Source organism: Centruroides vittatus, unplaced genomic scaffold (assembly GCF_030686945.1).
Source record: "Centruroides vittatus isolate TY-2023 unplaced genomic scaffold, ASM3068694v2 contig_882, whole genome shotgun sequence".
NCBI classification, from domain to species: Eukaryota; Metazoa; Arthropoda; class Arachnida; order Scorpiones; family Buthidae; genus Centruroides; species Centruroides vittatus.
Window position 1 is genome coordinate 3,325,638 of NW_027122574.1, and position 21,166 is coordinate 3,346,803.

The 21,166-nt window shown below is 33.6% G+C and overlaps 1 protein-coding gene and 1 pseudogene across 10 annotated transcripts in view; both read right to left on the bottom strand.

The window, feature by feature from the left end:
- Window positions 1-6,257: 6,257 nt before the first annotated feature.
- Window positions 6,258-21,166, bottom strand: part of LOC136983456 (astacin-like metalloprotease toxin 1) — a 35,895-nt gene continuing 20,986 nt past the window's right edge. For 3 of the 10 annotated variants that reach the window (XM_067280200.1, XM_067280202.1, XM_067280201.1), the window contains 5 exons: window positions 7,857-8,049; window positions 7,031-7,106; window positions 6,847-6,964; window positions 6,595-6,770; window positions 6,258-6,525 (listed from right to left, as the gene is read on the bottom strand). In XM_067280200.1, coding sequence (XP_067136301.1) covers window positions 6,302-6,525; window positions 6,595-6,770; window positions 6,847-6,964; window positions 7,031-7,106; window positions 7,857-8,049 — 787 coding nt within the window. In that variant the 3' untranslated portion in view covers window positions 6,258-6,301. Of the gene's footprint in view, window positions 6,526-6,594; window positions 6,771-6,846; window positions 6,965-7,030; window positions 7,107-7,856; window positions 8,050-8,119; window positions 8,198-21,166 lie in introns of those variants that run through there. The other 7 variants (XM_067280198.1, XM_067280206.1, XM_067280203.1 and 4 more) reach the window with 4 other exon arrangements.
- On the bottom strand, window positions 19,434-20,728 carry LOC136983390 (astacin-like metalloprotease toxin 5; annotated as a pseudogene).

Sequence of the window (21,166 nt, forward strand, 5' to 3'; positions counted from 1 at the left end):
CCGACAACGACGAACTTTTATATAATGGCAAGTGTTCTAATAACTTAAAACTTGTTGTACTGTACAGCTAGTAATTAATCGATCTGGTAAATTATTATATTTCGTTAATTAATTACGTTGTAAATATAGAATTTCAATGGTACGATTCATTCTTATACATTTTCATTAATAATGCTATTATTCTCCCGTGTTGATTATTAAAATTTCATTTCTGGCGCTCTTGGTGACAACGACCAGTACTATCGCCCGCCATTTTACTTTAAGTCAAAACATTGAAGTCTGTGCCATGTGTTGGGCAGGATTGTCACTTTAGAATCTATTTTTTTCGTCTAAATCTAAATTGTTTTGTTTGTCGCAAGATTTGAGATTTAGATAATTAGATAAATGATTTAAATATAGATTTTTGCATCTCGAATTTAGCTATTTTCTAGGCTTTATTTAATCATTATAAAAAAGGACAGATCAGAGTTTAAAGTGGTAAGTGTAGCACTTATCTTCAATATACCAATATTTTTATAATCTAAGTACGAATCAGGTCTTGGAAGGCTTTACTCTCGGCCATACGATTGTTTATTTATAGTGTAGTTGGATCAGTCGGATTCGTACCGTACTCGGTCCGTTGTTGATTTTTTTCGGATAGTATTTTTACTTTCCCGGCTGTTATAACAGAGGGTTTTTTTCATTTCTGAACATTATTTTCTTAATTCTAGTAAGCGCCCTCCAGTAGCCTAGTGAATAAAACCACCGAACATCGGTAGTTAGTTAGCCGCGGGTTTCGGGTTTTCCTCACGTTTGTAAGATCTAAATAGGGTCCAGCTTCCCATAAAAGTCTTTCTGGGATGTACTGTATCTCTTTCGGAAGATCGCTCGCGCATCGCGTTGCTGTAACCAAATAAACCAAACCAATTTTAACGAGCGATTATGTATTGTGGCATCGTCACAATGCCGGGCTGCAACTTTTTGTCACAATGTTCTCAATTCTTTTAGTAGTGTCTTTCCCTGTACATTATACTTTTCCTGTTAGCAATAGAGTCGAGCCAGTTATCTCTCTAACAACGTGCAGGGGAAAATTTTGAATTGAAGTAACGTGACTTCCGGTCCAAATGAGATGTTCACATATATTTATTCGGGGCATCCTGTCACTAAGCTTTACATATCTGGTCTTGATTTTCATCTATCTCACTCTTATCTTGAGACTAAGGAAAGACAGACAGATAAGCAGGGGACGACAGTCAGAATTTATAGGTCTACAATTGTTGAAAATTGAAGCCTAATAATTTTTCTATAAACGCGATATTTACGAGAATATACTTTCCATGTAGTTTATAGAATCCATTGCAAAATATGAACACTGTTATCACATAAAAGAAATTATTCTCCCATTTTTACAATACTTATTTTCAAACAAGTCATATGAGTTTTTCGGACGCTAAGGTTAACAACTTTAATCACGTGCGGGGCTACTTTTCAAATATTAATAGTACACCAGTATTAATCAGTAGTCGTTGACCATCCTCTCTCACAGCAGAAAGTCAACTACTGCTTTCGGTCGAATTACTTCAATCTCTTTCTGCAACAGTCCCTTTCTATCGGACCAGCGGTATGGTGCATTCGAATATAGGAAAATTGCATAATATAAGGTTACTGGATAATACGAAATATGTTTTAAGTGGTTGTCGAGGGTGCCGAGTTTCAATATGTGATCCGTTTCGGCAAATTTGATTCGTTGGCACATGACCGTTTGATATTCGGGTATGAATGGTACAATTTCTTAGAGTTGATATAAGGAAAAAATATATTTAAAAAAATTTAAGATATCACATTTTCAATTGTTGTGTACAGTACTTGACCAATAGAATTGCGCCATTTCGTACCAACCGAGCATCTCCATAAACGTGACAATGGTAGGTTGAAATAACCAAACTGTTTATATGGTTTTCTTTTTAATGTTTGTAATATGAGTATTTGATTTACATAACTTGAAAGGTTATATACCGAGTGAGCAATCTAACACATTTTAAACATTTTTATATTTTTCTATTGTGCATAAGTTAAAGAATTTTTAACACGTGTTTCATTTGTCACTCGTTTTGATGAACCGTTACATAAGATAACATTAGTAAATATAAATCAAATACTATAATATAATATAATACAGGGGTGGACAAGCAAGAGTTCAGTGGGAGCCTAAACGTAGGTTTTGCAAAATGCATGGGAGCCGCAGTTCTGTACTGTCGTGGCGGATAGTATGGTAAGGCGCGCGATTTTATTATATAATATAAATATAATGTAAAACAAATATTGAATTTTTTTAATAAACATATTTTCACAAAATTATAAATATAAAATTGAAAAAATAATAATAAAAAACAGAAATTAACACTTCCAGCAAACTCAAAAAGAGCCGCATTTGCCCATGTCTGATATAATAGAAGAGTTAAAAGTGCGAAATAAGATAATAATCTTAGACTTAATAAACACTAATGTTGTGTGTTTTTGGTTAATGTTACCCTAGGATCCAAAATGGCGGCCGGGGAAATTTTTCCCTACTTCGGAGACTGCGACGGGGAAATAATTTTCCCCTGCATTCAAGATGGCCGCGGTTCCGGCCGCCATCTTGAATTTCTCTGCAGACTCCGCGGATTTTTTAACCGAAATAAACAATAAAAAACAACAAAAAGAGGAGTTTTTTACTCACTTTTCGATTGTTCGATATTCTGAGTATGATCTCCTCTTTGGGGGTAGACGAAATTTTTCGAATGGTTGACTGTTCTATGTTCGACCGCTACTCCTTCTATGTCGTCAATGTGCATATATCCTTTCCATTAGTCCGTTATTATCGTACTGCCGGAATTCACGTATTTACAAACGATCCAATTCACAGTGTTTTCTGATCTGTCGTTCACCTGACATATGAAGCATTTCTTATCTTCATCGCAATGAATGCAAATGGACTCGGTCGGCTGTATGCTTAATTTTACAGCAAAATTCGATGCGTTATCGATACGGGGAGGCAAACCAAGCTCCGAAAAGTCGTCTTCCATTTACTTGTAGAAATCACGGGAAGTGCATCTCGACCAAAATTCGTCGTTGCAACTCAAATCGGCAAAACTAGTCATTATCGAACAATTGGCAATAAACTAAACGCGGGGAGGTAAGGAGAGGATAAAAAACACGGTCTTTCCTTAATTTCTGATTACTTGGTTCTCTAACTTTTAGGATTAAATTGTAAAAACAGAAAGAAAAATACTTACTAATACTGGAGGAATTAATAACAATACATATTCACAGATAGCAATTTGTGTGCAAATGAAATATCGTTACGAAAAAAAAAACACAGCAATTAATCCAATACGTAATTCGTCGCAACACAGCAGTAAACGATTCCAACAGGAAACTAGTCGATTTGCATAAAATTGCCCAGAAATGAACAGAATTCACGTCGCAGATCATGCATTTGCATATTCGTTCGTAACACCCCTACGAATTTCCCGCCGATTTTACTCTCGCACGACGTCACGAAAAGGCTCCTTCTACCGTCGCAAATTTACACACTACAGTCTCTGTTTCGAGGTTACAGGATACTCGGCAACGTCGAACGCAGGGTAGAAACCGAACGGGGAAAAAATCCCCACGTCGTCGACGTCTCGACTCTAGGGAAAAATTTTTTCCCCGTCGCAGTCTCCGAAGTAGGGAAAAATTTCCCCGGCCGCCATTTTGGATCCTAAGGTAACATTAACCGTGTTTTTTAATCAACCAGAATGAATAAAGATATTTGATAGAAAACTTGCCAAGTGTCTTTGACACTTGGTAAGTTTTCTATCAAATATCACACTCAAACACACAACATTAGTGTTTATTAAATCTAAATCATAGAACAAGACACGGTTTCATCAAACAGATAATAATCTTAATTTTTGTTATTTTTATAAAAAGAAATCAGATTGCAGAAAAAAAGTATTTTTCTCTGCAATCTGATTTCTTTTTTTATACGCTTTTTATCTTTAATTTTAATCATTATTGGTTTAACGTTTTGAAATTTATTAAAGTTATATAATATCCAAAAGTCAGAAGTGAAAGAAAAATATAATTTTCTCGTGTAATTTACATTTATGTAAGAAGAATAAGGAAAACATACTTGTATATGAATTAGGATATTCAATACCATCCAAAAAAAAAAAAAAAAAAATTAATTATTGACAAGACTGTCTTGTTTATAAAATCGTACGTCCTGCTGTCTTATCAGCTTAGAGGTATGAAAGAGTATACAGTATGTCAGGAGTTGAAATTTGGCACGGAGTATTAGGTGCCCAAATCATGCGCGCATAAAATAAACCAGACTCGTAGGTAGTCAGGGGACCGAGAACCGAAACACAATAAAATACAAAATGGCGACACTCTCTACAAACAGGCAGTAGTGCGAGATTTGTGTATGCGTTGCTGGTTGGTAAGTTGGAAATACGAATATTGTGAAATCGAATTTTGACAAAGGAATCTTTGAAAAAACCCATTTACCTGTCCCGCGTTATTCCCCCATATATTTCTGGTCGCCGCGTGATAACCTCGACCGATTGACTAGAGATATCTCGTTTCATCATCGGAACTTTTTGAAACTAGATGGCGCGTCGTTACAATTTTATAATTTTATATTAAAACTAGCTTCCAAAATATAATTATTTTTTTCTTTTTACATTTATTAATATATACATTTCATTTGTACAAAACAAAAAAATAATTGACAACGATACAATAGCCACTATTATTTTTTTCAAAAACGGGAAATTTTCGCATTGGCAAAAATTCAACCTGGGGCGTCACGCGACGGAGAGAAATATCAACATTCGATAGGTTAATTTCAATGAAAATGCATCACGGATGACGTCGTGGTCGTGGCTGTGGCCAGCGAAGTTCGAACGATCGCGCTCAAAACCATCGATATCAAAGATTATTGGAGAATGAGAACGAGATCCGCTGTAAGCGTGGAAGTGATCCCGCTTAGGGAGTCTCCGAGACTAGGGTTTCTCATTTCCCGGTCTTTTGCTTGTCCAGGAATCCGGGATAAAAGTGAACTGTTTCCCGGGATTCCGGGAAATCCCGGGACAAAATTAATTCTTTTTAAGATATACAAAAAGTCATGAAATCAAATGATTTAATTATTTTTCGTTTTTTAAAGTAATTTAATACTGTCCTCCAAAATCATATTAATAATGCTGTATAAGATATGTATTAAAAATTACCTTTGAATTACGTAGAAATTTTCACAAATAGAAAAAAATTTATTAAAGTTTGCTGGAAACTGCTTACAGCAACGACAAAGATGCCTTTGAATTGAGTTGAAAATTAAAAAAAATGAACTTAGATCAAACTTCTAACTTAGAAGGTAATTTTTGATTTTTTAAATAAAATATAATACAAAATATTGTAAATTTTTATAGGATTTTAAAAAGCGAAGATGGTCGATACTCAGATCACTCAATCTGATTCTTATTTTAGTAATGAAAAGTCTCGCTACCGAGAATGCCTTTACCGATTCAATCGATGTGATTGGAATCGTTTTTAATGCATCTAAGAGAAGACAAATATTATGTGTTTTCATCTGTACCCTGAAAGATTTCTAGTTCGTTTTCGAGATTGTAGAACTTCTTTTGTTCTCTAGTATTCTCGATTTGTCTATCTCGGCTACATTAATAGAAAGATCATAGCCTAATAATTCGGCAGTTCGTTTGTCTTTAATAATCAGGTTATGAAGAAAAACTTCATACTTGCAGACTTCGTACTCGTTTGTATCCTTGCCCAATTTGCACAACTTGGCGTTACGCAGTTATTGAAGCTACTAAGCATGGTTAAAAATTAAGACAGCGTAAGCACACTTATTCCAGATATTACTGGTAAAGAATTTTGAGAGTTCTGCCACAAATAAGCTACGTATTGATTATTGACCATTTGTGACATGCCATAAGAAAAATTTTAAAAAACTAATAAGTAGGTTTAAAATTAATAAATACAAATGTATTCTGACAGTTTATGAGTTAATGATACTTTCTATTTGCAAAATGTCCTCAACCTTAACGTAAAATAAGAAAAAAGTGAATTTTTAAAAAATTTGCGGGATTTCCCGGGATATTTCCCGGGTTAAAAAAAACGACCGGGATCCCGGAATCCCGTTTGAGAAACCCTATTCGAGACATAGTCTTGTCCCAAATACGGCCTTGCCGTTTTACTTGTTTTGTACATAAAATAAAGTTTTCCCAGTGAAATTCACATAATAAACTAAATTTTATTTCTATATTTACAACAGAATTTATTCGCATTTGTATAACTTGTTAATACATTCAATGTCGGATTCTGACAAAGATCGCCATTCGTAAACTTCTTTAATGGTAGCATTTGGAAGAGTTGGCATTATAGTTATTTTACCGTCTTTAGCGAAGGATTTAGGACCATAATGCATGACGGTATCGTAACTATATCTGTCACATATTCTCAAGAAGTCCTTACCGTACAGCTGAAATTCCGTCTTAAATTCTGTTTGTTAAAGAAAAGTCATCAGTTCAAACTATTTATGCATAAAATATATTGAACATAATGACTTACCCTTTTTAATATTATCCCATACAATGTTTATATATTTATCACGATCCGGTCGATTATGTTCGTGATACAAGCCAATAACGTGACATAATTCGTGAAGTATGATTCCGACGTTCCAACATCCACTTCCTAAATTAAGAATCTGACGTCCTCCCTCTTTTCCAACCATGGAATTACATCTTCAATAAATAAATAAATAAATATATTTAAATAAATATAAGGTAAATAATTCACTATCTGTATAAATATTCTTACCCGTCCCCTTCCTGTATATAAACATAATTATCCTCTTTCCTTCTTCTTATGAAACGTAAGCAAGTTACACGCTCCATGTAGCGAAAAATTAACTTTATAAATTGAATTTTGTAAATTTCTAGTAGAAAGTATTATTATATTAATCGATATCATTAATTATTTCAAATACAGCAAAGTAACGTACTTAGGAAAGGCGAAAACTTGTAAAATATTATACCGTCATCCCAAAGTTTACTCGGTTTTAATACAGCTGCTCGGCTCTAAATATTTTAAAATTTTAATATTTAAAATTCTTTAATTTAAAAAAATTTCTGTGTATAATTTTATATTAATATAATATTGGATATATGTTAAGAGACCTTACAAAATTTGTGGCATCCGTTATCCTCGCGCCAGTCCGAAATACAGATTCCACGAAAAGCATCACCATTTTGAATAGAAATCCGAATCGATTCGCGAAAATTGTTGTGCCCATTGTGGGTTTGCCCAACTCCCTTATCGTGGACCTGGGAAAACCCACAATGAATACTAGATAAGGTCTCTTTTGTGTTCGCAAGAAGGAAGAAGTAGAAAATCCGAAAAACAAAATACGCATAAGAATATTAAACATCGAGAGATTGTTTCCTTCTATTCGAGAGAACGATCTCTTGAATACACTTTAGACTCTAATAGAATTATACTCGTGAGCACATATGATTAGGATGATACATTCTCGGTCGTCTACTTCTTGATCTTTCACAAGGTGTGGATTCCAGGGTCACCATAAAAGATTTCCAAGTCCTTGATAATGAACGTGCATTTCTGATATGTAACATACAAGTGGACGAGAGAACTTAATGGATAGACCCTATTCAGGATATTGGACACGTCTTCCGATTCTGTTAAAAAATTAGAAGGCACGAAGATCATTGGAAGAGCATTCCGGCATGGCTTTTCCCTCGAGTTCCTAAAAACAATAGGCCCTAAAAATGAACAAACGAAGGATAAATGTTTAAAAATTTATAAATCACCTCTCCAAGTGACGTATCTAATCTAATATCGCCTTCGAATAAATCCACATTTTCCATAGAACTCTTATACAAAGTATAATTAAAGGTTTCATTGTTTGCCAAATCCACATTTTCTACGAAGCTCTTATACAAAGTATAATTGAAAGTTTCATTGTTTGCTAAAACAGTTCTTTGATAGGAAAGGCATAAACATCTATAAAAATAAATTAATTTAAATACTGTAATAACGATAATATTAGAACTAATATAACTGTAATACTTACAAAGTAATTGTATAGAGAATCATAATCGTCTAGCTTATAAATCAAGGATTTTCTTCTTCTTTACCTTATGAAATCCTTACGTTAAATAAAAAGTTTATTTTATTATATAAAAATAAGTCTAAATGTTATTTAATAAAATTTTTTATTGTTATAAATACAGCATAATTATAGATCACCTACAAAATCGAGATATAAGGTTGATTATCGTCATTTCACTCGAATTATTAATTATTATTAATTAAAATAATTGCATTTATAATATCAAAGTATGTAAAAACGTACCTTTTTCATTGATTTTTCTTGCCGTAGTGTAAACATCGTAAAATGACGAACTTTATATAGAAATTTCTTAGCTTTTTTTGTTATTTAATTCTTATCCATTTATTTTTCTGTGAAAACCAATAAGTTTGGTTAAAGCTATTTATACAATTTGATACTCGAAGAATATCGAATTTTTGAAGACAATGCAGATACGATGATATCAATTCGGCATTGACGGCGTGTCTTTGTTACGGTTCGTGGAAATATTTCAGAAAATAAAATATAATACAGTTTCTTCGAAAAATAAAGAAAAAGTTTATTTCAAATAACTTTATTACATATTTAAAATTATTACTCATTTATTAAACATAAAATATTTTAACGAGGACGATATGAAATAAGTTGTGCCACGTACGTACTTCGTATTTAATTCATTGCAGGAGGCCATTCGAAGTCAGAATCGTTCGATGTTCGAATTAATTTTTCCACTAGAAATAATAGAAAGCGAATTATTCTATTCTTAAACCTACACTACACTACCCATTTCGATATACTTAAACCGCAAATACGAATTATTTAAAATAAAAAGTAACGCAATTAAATTGCACAATAATAACTTACATGGTAATAATCAAATGTTAAAGTTAAAAATTTAAGAAACTTCTAACCTAACGACCTGACGTGCATAGACGTCCAAATCCGAGATAACTCGGACAAAATTTTATAGCGTTACAAAAAAACGGTACTTTGGGACCCGAAAAAAAATTTTTTGATCTTTGGAATGTTTTCTAAGTCTCCAAATTTTTTGAAAAATTTTTACCCGCGCGAAAAAATTTTATTGCGATTTTAATTAACCTTTAATGACCGTAATTAACGCTTAATTGTTTTTTTATGGGATTTTTTTATGGAACTTCATTCATCCTTCTAAACTTCTAGTGCGTCGATTTTACTTCGGTAAAGTTATTTAAAGCTATTTTCTGATGTCAAAAACAACATCCAATAGTTTTTTAATTTTTTTAATTAATAGATTTTTTTATAATTACGTTTAATTAAGTCGGGGGGGTCGGAAATATCAATTAAAATCGTAATTAAAAAAAAATATTTAGAAATATACCACCATCTAGTATTCACCCTACTTTTTACCCTTCTCCTCCCGAGAGTTTCATGAGAATGTCCCGCGAAAGACGACACCAGCTGTTCTCAAGGTCATCCAGCTGTGTAAACAATGACTCATCAGTGTCAGATTTCGCGGATAGGCGAGAAAAAGGAAATTGTACTTTGAAGCTTTTTCTTCAAAATTACACAACATTTCTTTCGTTTTTTTTTCGTTTTTATTATTTTTTAATTATTTTTAATTATTCTTAATCATTAATTTCAATTTTAACGGGGAAAATAGGGGAATTAAGGAGTTTTAAAAGTAGACAATACATAAAAAAGGTATGTTCTAACATCGTACCTTAGCACGCACCCGAGGAAATTAACAGTTCCACGGCGGACGAGTAGCCTCAAACGAAAGTTTGACTCCGCCGTGGAACTGTTAATTTCCTCGGGTGCGTGCTAAGGTACGATGTTAGAACATACCTTTTTTATGTATTGTCTACTTTTAAGAAAGTTTCTTAAATTTTTAACTTTATACGAAAATTATAAATATAATACGTAAATACTGTATAATAAAATGAAAATTGGATTTACCGGTCACACACATTCCACTTCGGCATCTTAAACGTGGCCGTCAGATCCCACACAGGTGTAATGCTTTTCACACTTCGCACTAAGATTTTTTTTCACCTCAATCGTGAATATTACAACCTTCCTCGTAGACCTCGTTGTTTTCACAGACTTCTCAGATGCCGTGGTTAAAAAGTAAAGGTTATATTGGCTCGAACATAGGTACGGTGGAACCTCGGTATACGTCTGCTTTAGAATACGTCCAATTCGGAATACGTCCTGTATGGACGAAACAAATTTTGCTCGGTATGCGACTTTTGTTCGGTATACGACTTAATTCAATTATACGCGCCATCTACGAACAAGTAGCACTATCGGTGTACTAGACCAGGACTAGACGTTCGCGGTGCCACGGTCTATAACTTTGTTAAATTTCTTTTGATTTTAATTTGTAAGTAAAATTTTATTATTTTTATTAATCATGAATTGCAAAAAAGGCAAACGAAAAGCAACAGAAAACTAAAAAAAGACTAGAATCACAATGGAACTGAAAAAAGAGATTGTTGGGAAATACGAAGGTGGCGTGGGTGTTCGAGATTTAACTGTTGCATATCGTATTCCGAGAACGACGATATCGACAATGGTGAAAAATAAAGATATTAAATCTGCTAACGTTGCGAAAGGGGTTTAATCAATTTCTAAACAGATTATTAGTATTAAGGAGAGTTTGATTTGATTTTGATTTAATGATTTAAATAATATAATGCAATATACTGTAATAACTTTAAAAATCTATAATAAAATTTATTTTTTTATTAATGTGCTCAAACGGTGTTTAAATTATTTTACACCCCATTAATATATCATATCAAGAGGGTTTTTTTTACATGAGAACGGATTAATCATTTTTACATTACTTCCTATGGGAAAGGATGGTTTGGGATACGTCCTATTCGGTAAAAGTCCAAACATCAGGAACGGATTAAGGTCGTATACCGAGGTTCCACTGTATTGTGATTTAATTATAACACTTGTGAAATTGATCACGATACGCAAATTCCAAATTGTATTTTCTGCTTAGACGCTTATTTTGAACTTTATATTTTGTTTGAAATGTCTTCGGATGAATGTCATATCTCTAATATTAGGGCCTTATGAGTTTCAGAAAGAATGAAAATCGTGCAAAGAGTAAAAAGTGTTCGTTATGTGTATACGGAAGATGCCCCTAAACTTCGAACACGTCTAATGGGGTTGAAATAGTTTCAACGTTCGGAAAATTTTGTAGTTAAAGATATAAAACGTTCGGGTGGCCTAAAACCTGTGGACGAAGAAATTCTTAAAAATCGACGAATATCAAAGAATATATATAAGAAAACACACCAAATATAAAGAGAAAAAAATGCTCGGAAAACACTTATTATTTTCTGAAATGTAATATATGTTTCTACATTCTCTCGAAATCTTCTCGTATTTCTCGACACATTTTCGAATTAATCGAGTAATGTCGTCCTTCCAGTCGATCAAAATAAAAATGCACTTAGTATCAATAACAAGAAGTTTCGAAGCCAAACAATAATAATAAGTTATTTTATTTCATTTATTAAAAAATCAAATCAAATATTCCAAATTTTCTCTAAACACCAATTAATAAATTATAACTTGGAAGATTTGAATTTAAAGTTTAGGAATTCGGAAACGACTCATCTATTAAATTTAACGCCTTTAAAAACGATATTTATCACTCGATTATCGATTAAGTTTTTCAATTACTTTCGATTCTGAACCTCTTTATAATATTAATTAATAGAAAAACCAATCGGAACATAAATATTAATTGTTATCGCTATTTCTACATTAATAAAGTGTACGAAATGTAATTTAATATTAATTAAATTAAAAACTAATTTTACTATTCTAGTATCGAACGACTAGGTGTACAGTCGAATTTCCATATAAAGAATTGCTTCCGAGAAATGCGGGCAATTCGTTATAAAGAAAATTCGTTAAGTGGAAATTGCGCCGGTAGTGAAAATACGGTATATTGTGATAATGTTTTATTTTCCACGAAAATATCTTTAAGCTCGCATTAATTAACTGAATAAACCGGCGACGAGTTGTTCAACTTTCCCGGCAACATTTAAAATTTTCATGGCGCCATCTGTTATGACATTTTATTAAAAATCTTTTTATATTTTTAATTGTTATAAATGGGAAAAGATTAATTTTGAGGGTAGGAATGAGTTGTATAAAAAAAAATTGTAAATGCTAAGAACGAGTAATATCGTCAATTAAGTCCGACCCTTTTGGAGATATACACGACCCGATATTATATCCTTATCCCTCGACCTTTAAGCACCAAAATTTTATAGCATCAATCCCCTTCATAAACAAACTTCCCTGAAAAAGTTCAGAAATTTTCGGCAAAAAGCACAGAAGTTAGTAAGCTTCAAACATGGTCAACAAAACCGCAGCACACACAAACATCCATCATCCCCTATCCCAAATTCCCAAACATTTTCAGCGATCTCGAAAACCTAAGCGTTGCTAGTCTCTATAATCCTTCAAAACTATAAGCTACTTTCAAACGCTGACACCCAGTCCTTCCCCTGATTTCATTCCTGGCAAACTGCTAAACACTTTGACAGATTGGGACAAATTTTACCAAGTTACCCTCCGCCACCTGCGGGAAAAATATACTACTTAGTAACAAGGAAACTCGACTCTCTCCGTGACTTTCTCGGAAACGCTGGGCGTACTACTTAGAAATAAAGCAAAAAAAATTATTTTGTATGAATGAACATAATACTTTGACATATTCTTGTGTATAATGCAGTGCATTAATAGATTTGTTCATTCATTCATATATATTTACGAATAAGATTTGACTCGGTACATTTTGTTAACCCCGTAATATGCCATGCACCATTTTCAACTTCCATTTCAAAGACTTCGAAAAAGATGGAGACAACTAATGAAGATGAAATCTTGGCTATTTCAAAAGACGTTCTTAAATATATGGTGTCGAGTCTTTCAGGAATGATTGAAGAGAATGATTAAATGTTAGGGATAAAAATATTGTAACAAATTGCAAATCATTATCTGAAATAAAATATTATCAGACTATGATTTCATAGATCCTTCAACAAGATCTGTATGTCTCAGTATTCAGTTGACATAAAGTGTTAAATTTATAGTTGACTACCCTGTTTCCCCGAAAATAAGACCTACTAGAGGTTTTGCTTAATTGCTAAATATAAGGCCTCCCCCGAAATTAAGACCTAGCAAAGTTTTCGTATGGAAGCATGCCCGCCGAACGGAACACCAGAGCATGCGGCTGTGATTCTTTTTATCCCGTCGCCGTTGTCTCCTACCTTCACCATCCGTTGCAGAGCAGCTGCACGCGGGACAAGAAGACCGTCACTTACCGCCAACACAGATGTTCCAAAGCGTTTAATTAAATTTATTCCGATTGCTATATTCGAAGATAATTCCATGTTTTCATTTTATTCAAGTTTATTAGTTTATTGCTTCATTGTTTCCCGAGGATAGTAAACATAGAACTATTTATCAATTTGTCAATATATTGATGCTAATGCTCTGTGTAATAAAAAGTATACGAATAATGTTCGCTGCCTCGGAAAGGTTGACAAGTACTGCTATAGAAGTTCGATGTCATTTACCTCTATATTCATAATTTCATCTGAAGATCGAAAATAAAATAATGTTAGCAGAAAACAAATTACTACAGAAAATCTAGTTAAATATATATGAAAATAACAAATCGACTAATAAGTACAAATAATTAATATAATTTTTTCAAATATAATATAAAAATTAATATAACAAATTCATCAAACACGGTTTCAAAGAAGAGATAATTAATACAAATTACAGAAGATACAGTAACGTCTTCACTTCTGTCCTTTCCAAAGACAAGAATTAACAGTCTTACTTAGCAGAGACGACCTTTTATTCTAGGCTACGCTCCGCTACAATATGCAAAACAGTTAAAAATGTTCTTCTGTACTTTATATACATTGTGAATATACCGTCTTCCATTTTTAAATTACCTGTACAAATAATTAAATTTGGTGATTGTTATTAAATTATTAAACGTTATTATTTTTTATTTTTCTCAATGAAACATCTATTAAAGGAATTTTGGGAAGCTTACCACGAAATTAATACAAGAGTAATTTAAGTGCTTTAGTTAATAAAAACAATCCGTAAAATATATTAAATGGATCATTTACAGAGCCTACGCTAGCCTAGCAGTTCTGTCAATTAGGGACTCTTAGGTTTGTAAATATGTCGATTTAAGTAACCGACGAGTCACATCAGTCAGTTTCGAAAAACGCATCCATTGTACACCTTGTACAACATTACGATGAAACATATTTCAGTTATTACAACTATATAAACAAAATCTAACACCTTATCTTCGCTGAGAAAGTTTAATTTTAAACGAACGTTTTCGGCCTATTCTATAGGCCATCATCAGGCTAAAAAATCGAATAGTATCGTTCCATAAGAACGAATACAAATATTTAAACTTTAAATTAACAACGGATTAATACAAATATTTAAATTTAAAAATTAACAACGGATTAAAAGATGATACATAATAAACTAATATCGTATAGAATTAAAAACAAAATAAACAAAATAAAAATCAAAAATAAACTCAGAAAAACTTCTAAACACAAGCATAGAACCATAAAATAAACATGTAAATTAAGAGTTCCTTGCAGAGTTTTTAACCATATACTTCCAGGCCGATGGAAGGCCCTCAGCGTCCCTCGCATTTATACACGCCCCTTCCAGCTTGCTCTTGTAAATCTCTATTTTCTCAGCGGTCCTCGCCAACGTTGGGGAGCTCACGGGTTTTATAATGTCCGCTTCATCCCATTTAACTATCGAGCTTTCGGTCTGAGCCATTTGGGATAGTACCGTGGCGTTGGAGCTTTTTCTGATGTTATACTTGTGCTCCTTGAGTCTTACACTCAAACTCCTTGTCGTAACGCCGATATAATCTTTCTTAATTCCCAGCTGTGCGTTCTCGTATGGTATCCTATACACACCCGCTTTTTCTTCCTTCCTAATGCTATCCTTGTCATTCCTTAAAATCTTATAAAGGTTCGGGGCTCTTTTCAGAATTATTGATGTCTCATTGCGGTTCGCAATTTCTTTCATAATGCTTTTGGCATATCTGTTATAAGTGAATTTAGTGATCTTAGCGGGACGTTGTTTAGAGCCTCTTGCTACGTTCTTCTCGTACCTTTTAACCATTCCTGTTATTGCGCTTTTCCTGTATCCTAAGGTTTCGGCTACCAGTAGAATTCTGTTAATTTCCTTTGCTCTGTCCATAACGTTATCACAATATAGAAAGGCCCTTCGGATTAGAGCCCGGAATGCCGCCATCTTATAATGATACGGATCATTTGATTGCGAAGGGATATAAAGCGGACTGTGCGTTGGTTTAACGTAAACACTGGTAGATAAATGCCCGTTCTTGAACTGGATGTTGATGTCTAAAAAATGAATTGTTACGGAACTTTTCTGTTCTAATTTCAGTTTTAGGCCGTCGTTATTACGATTGATGCCTTCAATGAACTCATTAATCTTACGGTTATTCTTCCATAATATAAAGATGTCGTCTACATATCTTTTAAAATATACTATATCCTTACGGAAGTCAAACAAAACTCTTTTCTCCAGCTTTCTCACAACCAACTCACATAGAATTCCTGAGATCGGACTTCCCATTGGAACCCCTCTTTTCTGTCTATATGCTTGTCCATCATAGCTGAAGATAGATTCGTAGCATATCAGGTTAGCCAGTTCTACTACTTCGTTGTTGTAATGTAACAATTCAGGGATTCTGCTGAACAATAATTCGAGTAGTGCTTCCTTGCATGATAGAATTCTTATGGACGGATATAAGCTCTCATAATCTAATACCGTTCCTACTTCATTTTCCATTAACGATATGTGTTGAATTTCCTTAACCACAGTTCCAGGATCCTCTGCCACTAGTGCGTTGCTTTCAAGCTGGGAGGAGATAAACTTGTGTAATCTTTTTTCTAAGACAAAAGTCGGTCCTCTGCACTTTTCTACTATCGGCCTAATTTGTTTACCCTCCTTGTGGGTTTTAGCGAATGCAAACAACCTTGGAATAGCAGGCCTTGGGTTCCGGCACTTCTTAATAAAAGGTAAAACAGTAGAAAGCTTTGTCCCTTCTAGCTTCTTGACCCGTCTATCAATGCTCTCAATAATATTAACGTTAACCTTTTCACATTCCGTTTTTTCGATGTAATCTACTATCGCCTTTTTGTAAGTTTCTCTTTTCATGATCACCAAATGTTTAGTTTTGTCCGCTCTTGTTACCAGTAAATCGTTTACATCCAGCCAACGCTTAGTAACCCGAATATCGTTATTCTTAAGCCCTCCTAGCTTCCAACGTTCTTGGTTTTTAATGACCGTTTTCCACCTAAAATAATCTTTTTCTATCGAATCTAGCCCAACGATTCCTCTTTCAATCTCTTGAATCGATGTTTCCCAATTTCTTGGATTCTCAGGGACGAAGTTCGGGCCTTTTTCTAGAACTTCCCTAATGCTGAGCGGTCAAGGTGCAACCTACCGCTCTGGGGCACCCGGGATCGAATCCGAACGGGTCGAAAATCCCCAGGAATTTTTCGGGGGTGGTCCGTTCGGATATGTCGGGCCCCGTCCTCACCACCCGGTCGCCCCATTGTGGGCCTGGCCGAACCCATAATGGGCCTTCTAAAAGAGGCCCTCTTAGTGCCCACAGGGCGGAAAGAGTTAAAAAAAAAAAAAAAAAGTTCGGGCCTTTTTCTAGAACTTCCCTAATCTTGTCTGGTACCTCCACCTGGTCCCACACAACAAAGGAAGCACTACTCGAATTATTGTTCAGCAGAATCCCTGAATTGTTACGTTACAACAACGAAGTAGTAGAACTGGCTAACCTGATATGCTACGAATCTATCTTCAGCTATGATGGACAAGCATATAGACAGAAAAGAGGGGTTCCAATGGGAAGTCCGATCTCAGGAATTCTATGTGAGTTGGTTGTGAGAAAGCTGGAGAAAAGGGTTTTGTTTGACTTCCGTAAGGATATAGTATATTTTAAAAGATATGTAGACGACATCTTTATATTATGGAAGAATAACCGTAAGATTAATGAGTTCATTGAAGGCATCAATCGTAATAACGACGGCCTAAAACTGAAATTAGAACAGAAAAGTTCCGTAACAATTCATTTTTTAGACATCAACATCCAGTTCAAGAACGGGCATTTATCTACCAGTGTTTACGTTAAACCAACGCACAGTCCGCTTTATATCCCTTCGCAATCAAATGATCCGTATCATTATAAGATGGCGGCATTCCGGGCTCTAATCCGAAGGGCCTTTCTATATTGTGATAACGTTATGGACAGAGCAAAGGAAATTAACAGAATTCTACTGGTAGCCGAAACCTTAGGATACAGGAAAAGCGCAATAACAGGAATGGTTAAAAGGTACGAGAAGAACGTAGCAAGAGGCTCTAAACAACGTCCCGCTAAGATCACTAAATTCACTTATAACAGATATGCCAAAAGCATTATGAAAGAAATTGCGAACCGCAATGAGACATCAATAATTCTGAAAAGAGCCCCGAACCTTTATAAGATTTTAAGGAATGACAAGGATAGCATTAGGAAGGAAGAAAAAGCGGGTGTGTATAGGATACCATACGAGAACGCACAGCTGGGAATTAAGAAAGATTATATCGGCGTTACGACAAGGAGTTTGAGTGTAAGACTCAAGGAGCACAAGTATAACATCAGAAAAAGCTCCAACGCCACGGTACTATCCCAAATGGCTCAGACCGAAAGCTCGATAGTTAAATGGGATGAAGCGGACATTATAAAACCCGTGAGCTCCCCAACGTTGGCGAAGACCGCTGAGAAAATAGAGATTTACAAGAGCAAGCTGGAAGGGGCGTGTATAAATGCGAGGGACGCTGAGGGCCTTCCATCGGCCTGGAAGTATATGGTTAAAAACTCTGCAAGGAACTCTTAATTTACATGTTTATTTTATGGTTCTATGCTTGTGTTTAGAAGTTTTTCTGAGTTTATTTTTTTTGATTTTTATTTTGTTTTTAATTCTATACGATATTAGTTTATTATGTATCATCTTTTAATCCGTTGTTAATTTTTAAATTTAAATATTTGTATTAATCCGTTGTTAATTTAAAGTTTAAATATTTGTATTCGTTCTTATGGAACGATACTATTCGATTTTTTAGCCTGATGATGGCCTATAGAATAGGCCGAAAACGTTCGTTTAAAATTAAACTTTCTCAGCGAAGATAAGGTGTTAGATTTTGTTTATATAATTTTTGCTGGGCACGTTTTATTTAATATTACAACTATTAAGAAATACAGCATTAATACACACTTACAAATAATACTTTTTCATTTTTTCACGCCCAAAATGTTTTTTTTCACGCTCATTTCTTACTAATTTTTGAAAACTTTTGGCCATATTCTCTTATTTATGTGTTAAATTTTGCAATGTCATCCATTTTTTTCGGAAAAGTAGAATTTGCTCAGAATTCACTGACAATTGCTCTGAGCATAACAGATTTCTCTATGCCTCAGCTCGTCATTTTTCGCCCAGAATTTAGAAATATAAGTATATCTACGTGCCATTGTGGCAGCCTGAAAGGATTCATGCTGATTCATGCTCTCAAGCCTGCCTACTTGTCACGAGGTTACGATTTTGCAGAACAAACCGACAAGCCTATACCCGTCAAATCGTCAGGAAGTTTTCATAGATATTTTATACGAGATAAATAGAAATGACGTGAGTTTCGTGTATGCTTGTGCTTCAGTGTTTATCAACCAAGCGACGTTCCTTCTCATAGCGAAATGAGTCGACACAATACACGACTATAAAGGAGTACGTATACGAAATTGCGGAACACGAATGGGACCACATGGCTTTAAAATATTAAGTATTCCCATTTATGTCATCGAATTACACGTGGACCTATATTAATAGATTGCAATACATTGTTAATGTTCACACTTTCGCTTGACAGTTTTTGTAACAGAAAATGTCTAGTTAACTTGAAAGAATGTGTTCATGTGTTCGACGTCACGGTGACGTCGAGTATATTTCTTTGTTAACTTTGAAATGAATAAAATGTTTCTTTTTATCTTAAAAATTTCATTACTTTCTGTAATTTTTCAATAATTACTTGGAAGAGATTACTTTAGATATCTTTTACAGACGGATTTTTCAATATTCGGTAATAACAATTCGTTAGGTGAGATTAATTATTTGCGATTAAAACCCTAGAAAAAACACCAAACAGATTCATTAAAAATCGTAATTGTTAATAAATTCTTACTCTTACATTTTAAATCAATTTCTATATTTTCAATGTCACAAAACAAATTTTTATTAATATGATGAACGTTATTATTTACATTTATACAATTTTCTAATTCGATAAACGTCGCTTTTGCTAATTGTTTTCTCTTTAACGTCTTTCAATCGAACTCCTTCCTTCTTGGCGACCATCGTCTTCTTTTCCAAGGGAGTCGATCGAAAATATGCATTCACCGTACAACATGATAGAATCGTAATCGAACTCGGTAAATATAAGATTCTTGGAAGGGCTAAGTTTCTTCAATTGATCTTCCATGCCTAGAAAATAATAATAATAATAAAGTGTAATGTTACATTCCAAGAATAAGGAGATTATCGAATGTGAAAGACAATATTTACTGCTAATATCGTGTACTTTACCTTTCTGAATATGTTCCCAGAATATTGTTATATGATCATCTCTATCCGATCGACTGTGTTCGTGTTGAAACCCTATAGAATGTCCCAATTCGTGAGCTATGTGCCCGTACGAAAGACAACCCGGTCCTAAAGACAGAGGTTGTGATCCTAATGTTTTACCAACGTGAGAATAACATCTACATAAAATACGTACAATTATTAATTTATATATAATATTACACGTAACAGTTTTAGATTTTTAAACAAATCCTCACCCTACTCCTTTAAATATCCTGACGTATGCATTTTGATCTTCCTTAGGTCTAAACTTTATACAACCCCTGGTAAGCTTCTCGTAATCTTTCATCACCTCTTCAATTTTACCCCTTGCACTTTCTACACATCAATATAAATAACTTGATATGAAATGTTTATAATATAATTATGAATAATGATTGCAACATTACCCAAAGCAGCATCAATTGTATACGGAATGATTCCATTAGGCCATACTCTGTTTTCGCCCACAACGGCATTTCTCTACATTTGAAGCGTTCGAAAATATTTTTATTATAAAACAATAGATTTTATAACAACATAAAACATATTGAAGTGAGTATAACATCGTTCTTACTTCGTCGTCGTCATCAAAAAGTAGAATATCACCTTGAAACAAATCAGGGTTTTGCATTGGAATATCCCCTAAATCTTAAATTATAAATATTTTATTAACGATTAGAATTAAAATATATTTTTCAACCGTTTAAGAAATCAAAATATCACTTACCAAAATACGCATTAACTATTAAAATCGTTAAAGAATATATTATAATATGTAACTGCATGATTGTTAGAGCTATGGCTGTTCCAACGCCAACTCGGATGACGATAAATTACTAACGAATATGTTGGTTATATTTGATATTTATTTTCTATAGAATTAATGATAAAACATGTTTTCGACTGTTATTTTCTTATCTCCTTTCATACACATCAGATCTCGATAGAATTATCCTAAATGCTTTAATAGAGGATTGCTACAATTCTAAAATAAATATGAATTATTCATATTTAAAAATATTAAAATGTAGGTTAGGCTTTTAAATAAGCTAAAAATATGAAATGTTGTGTAGTCGTTAAAGTATAATGGGATAAATGGTAGAAAGAAAAGAAATGATGTATAAAATATATGTAAATTATCAAAAACTTTAACACGAATTTCTATCAAATTTTCATTAATTTAGTAGATATAGACTACAGTTTTCATATTTTTATATTATTTTTCAAAAACAATCCAATTAAATAAGAAATTAAATGA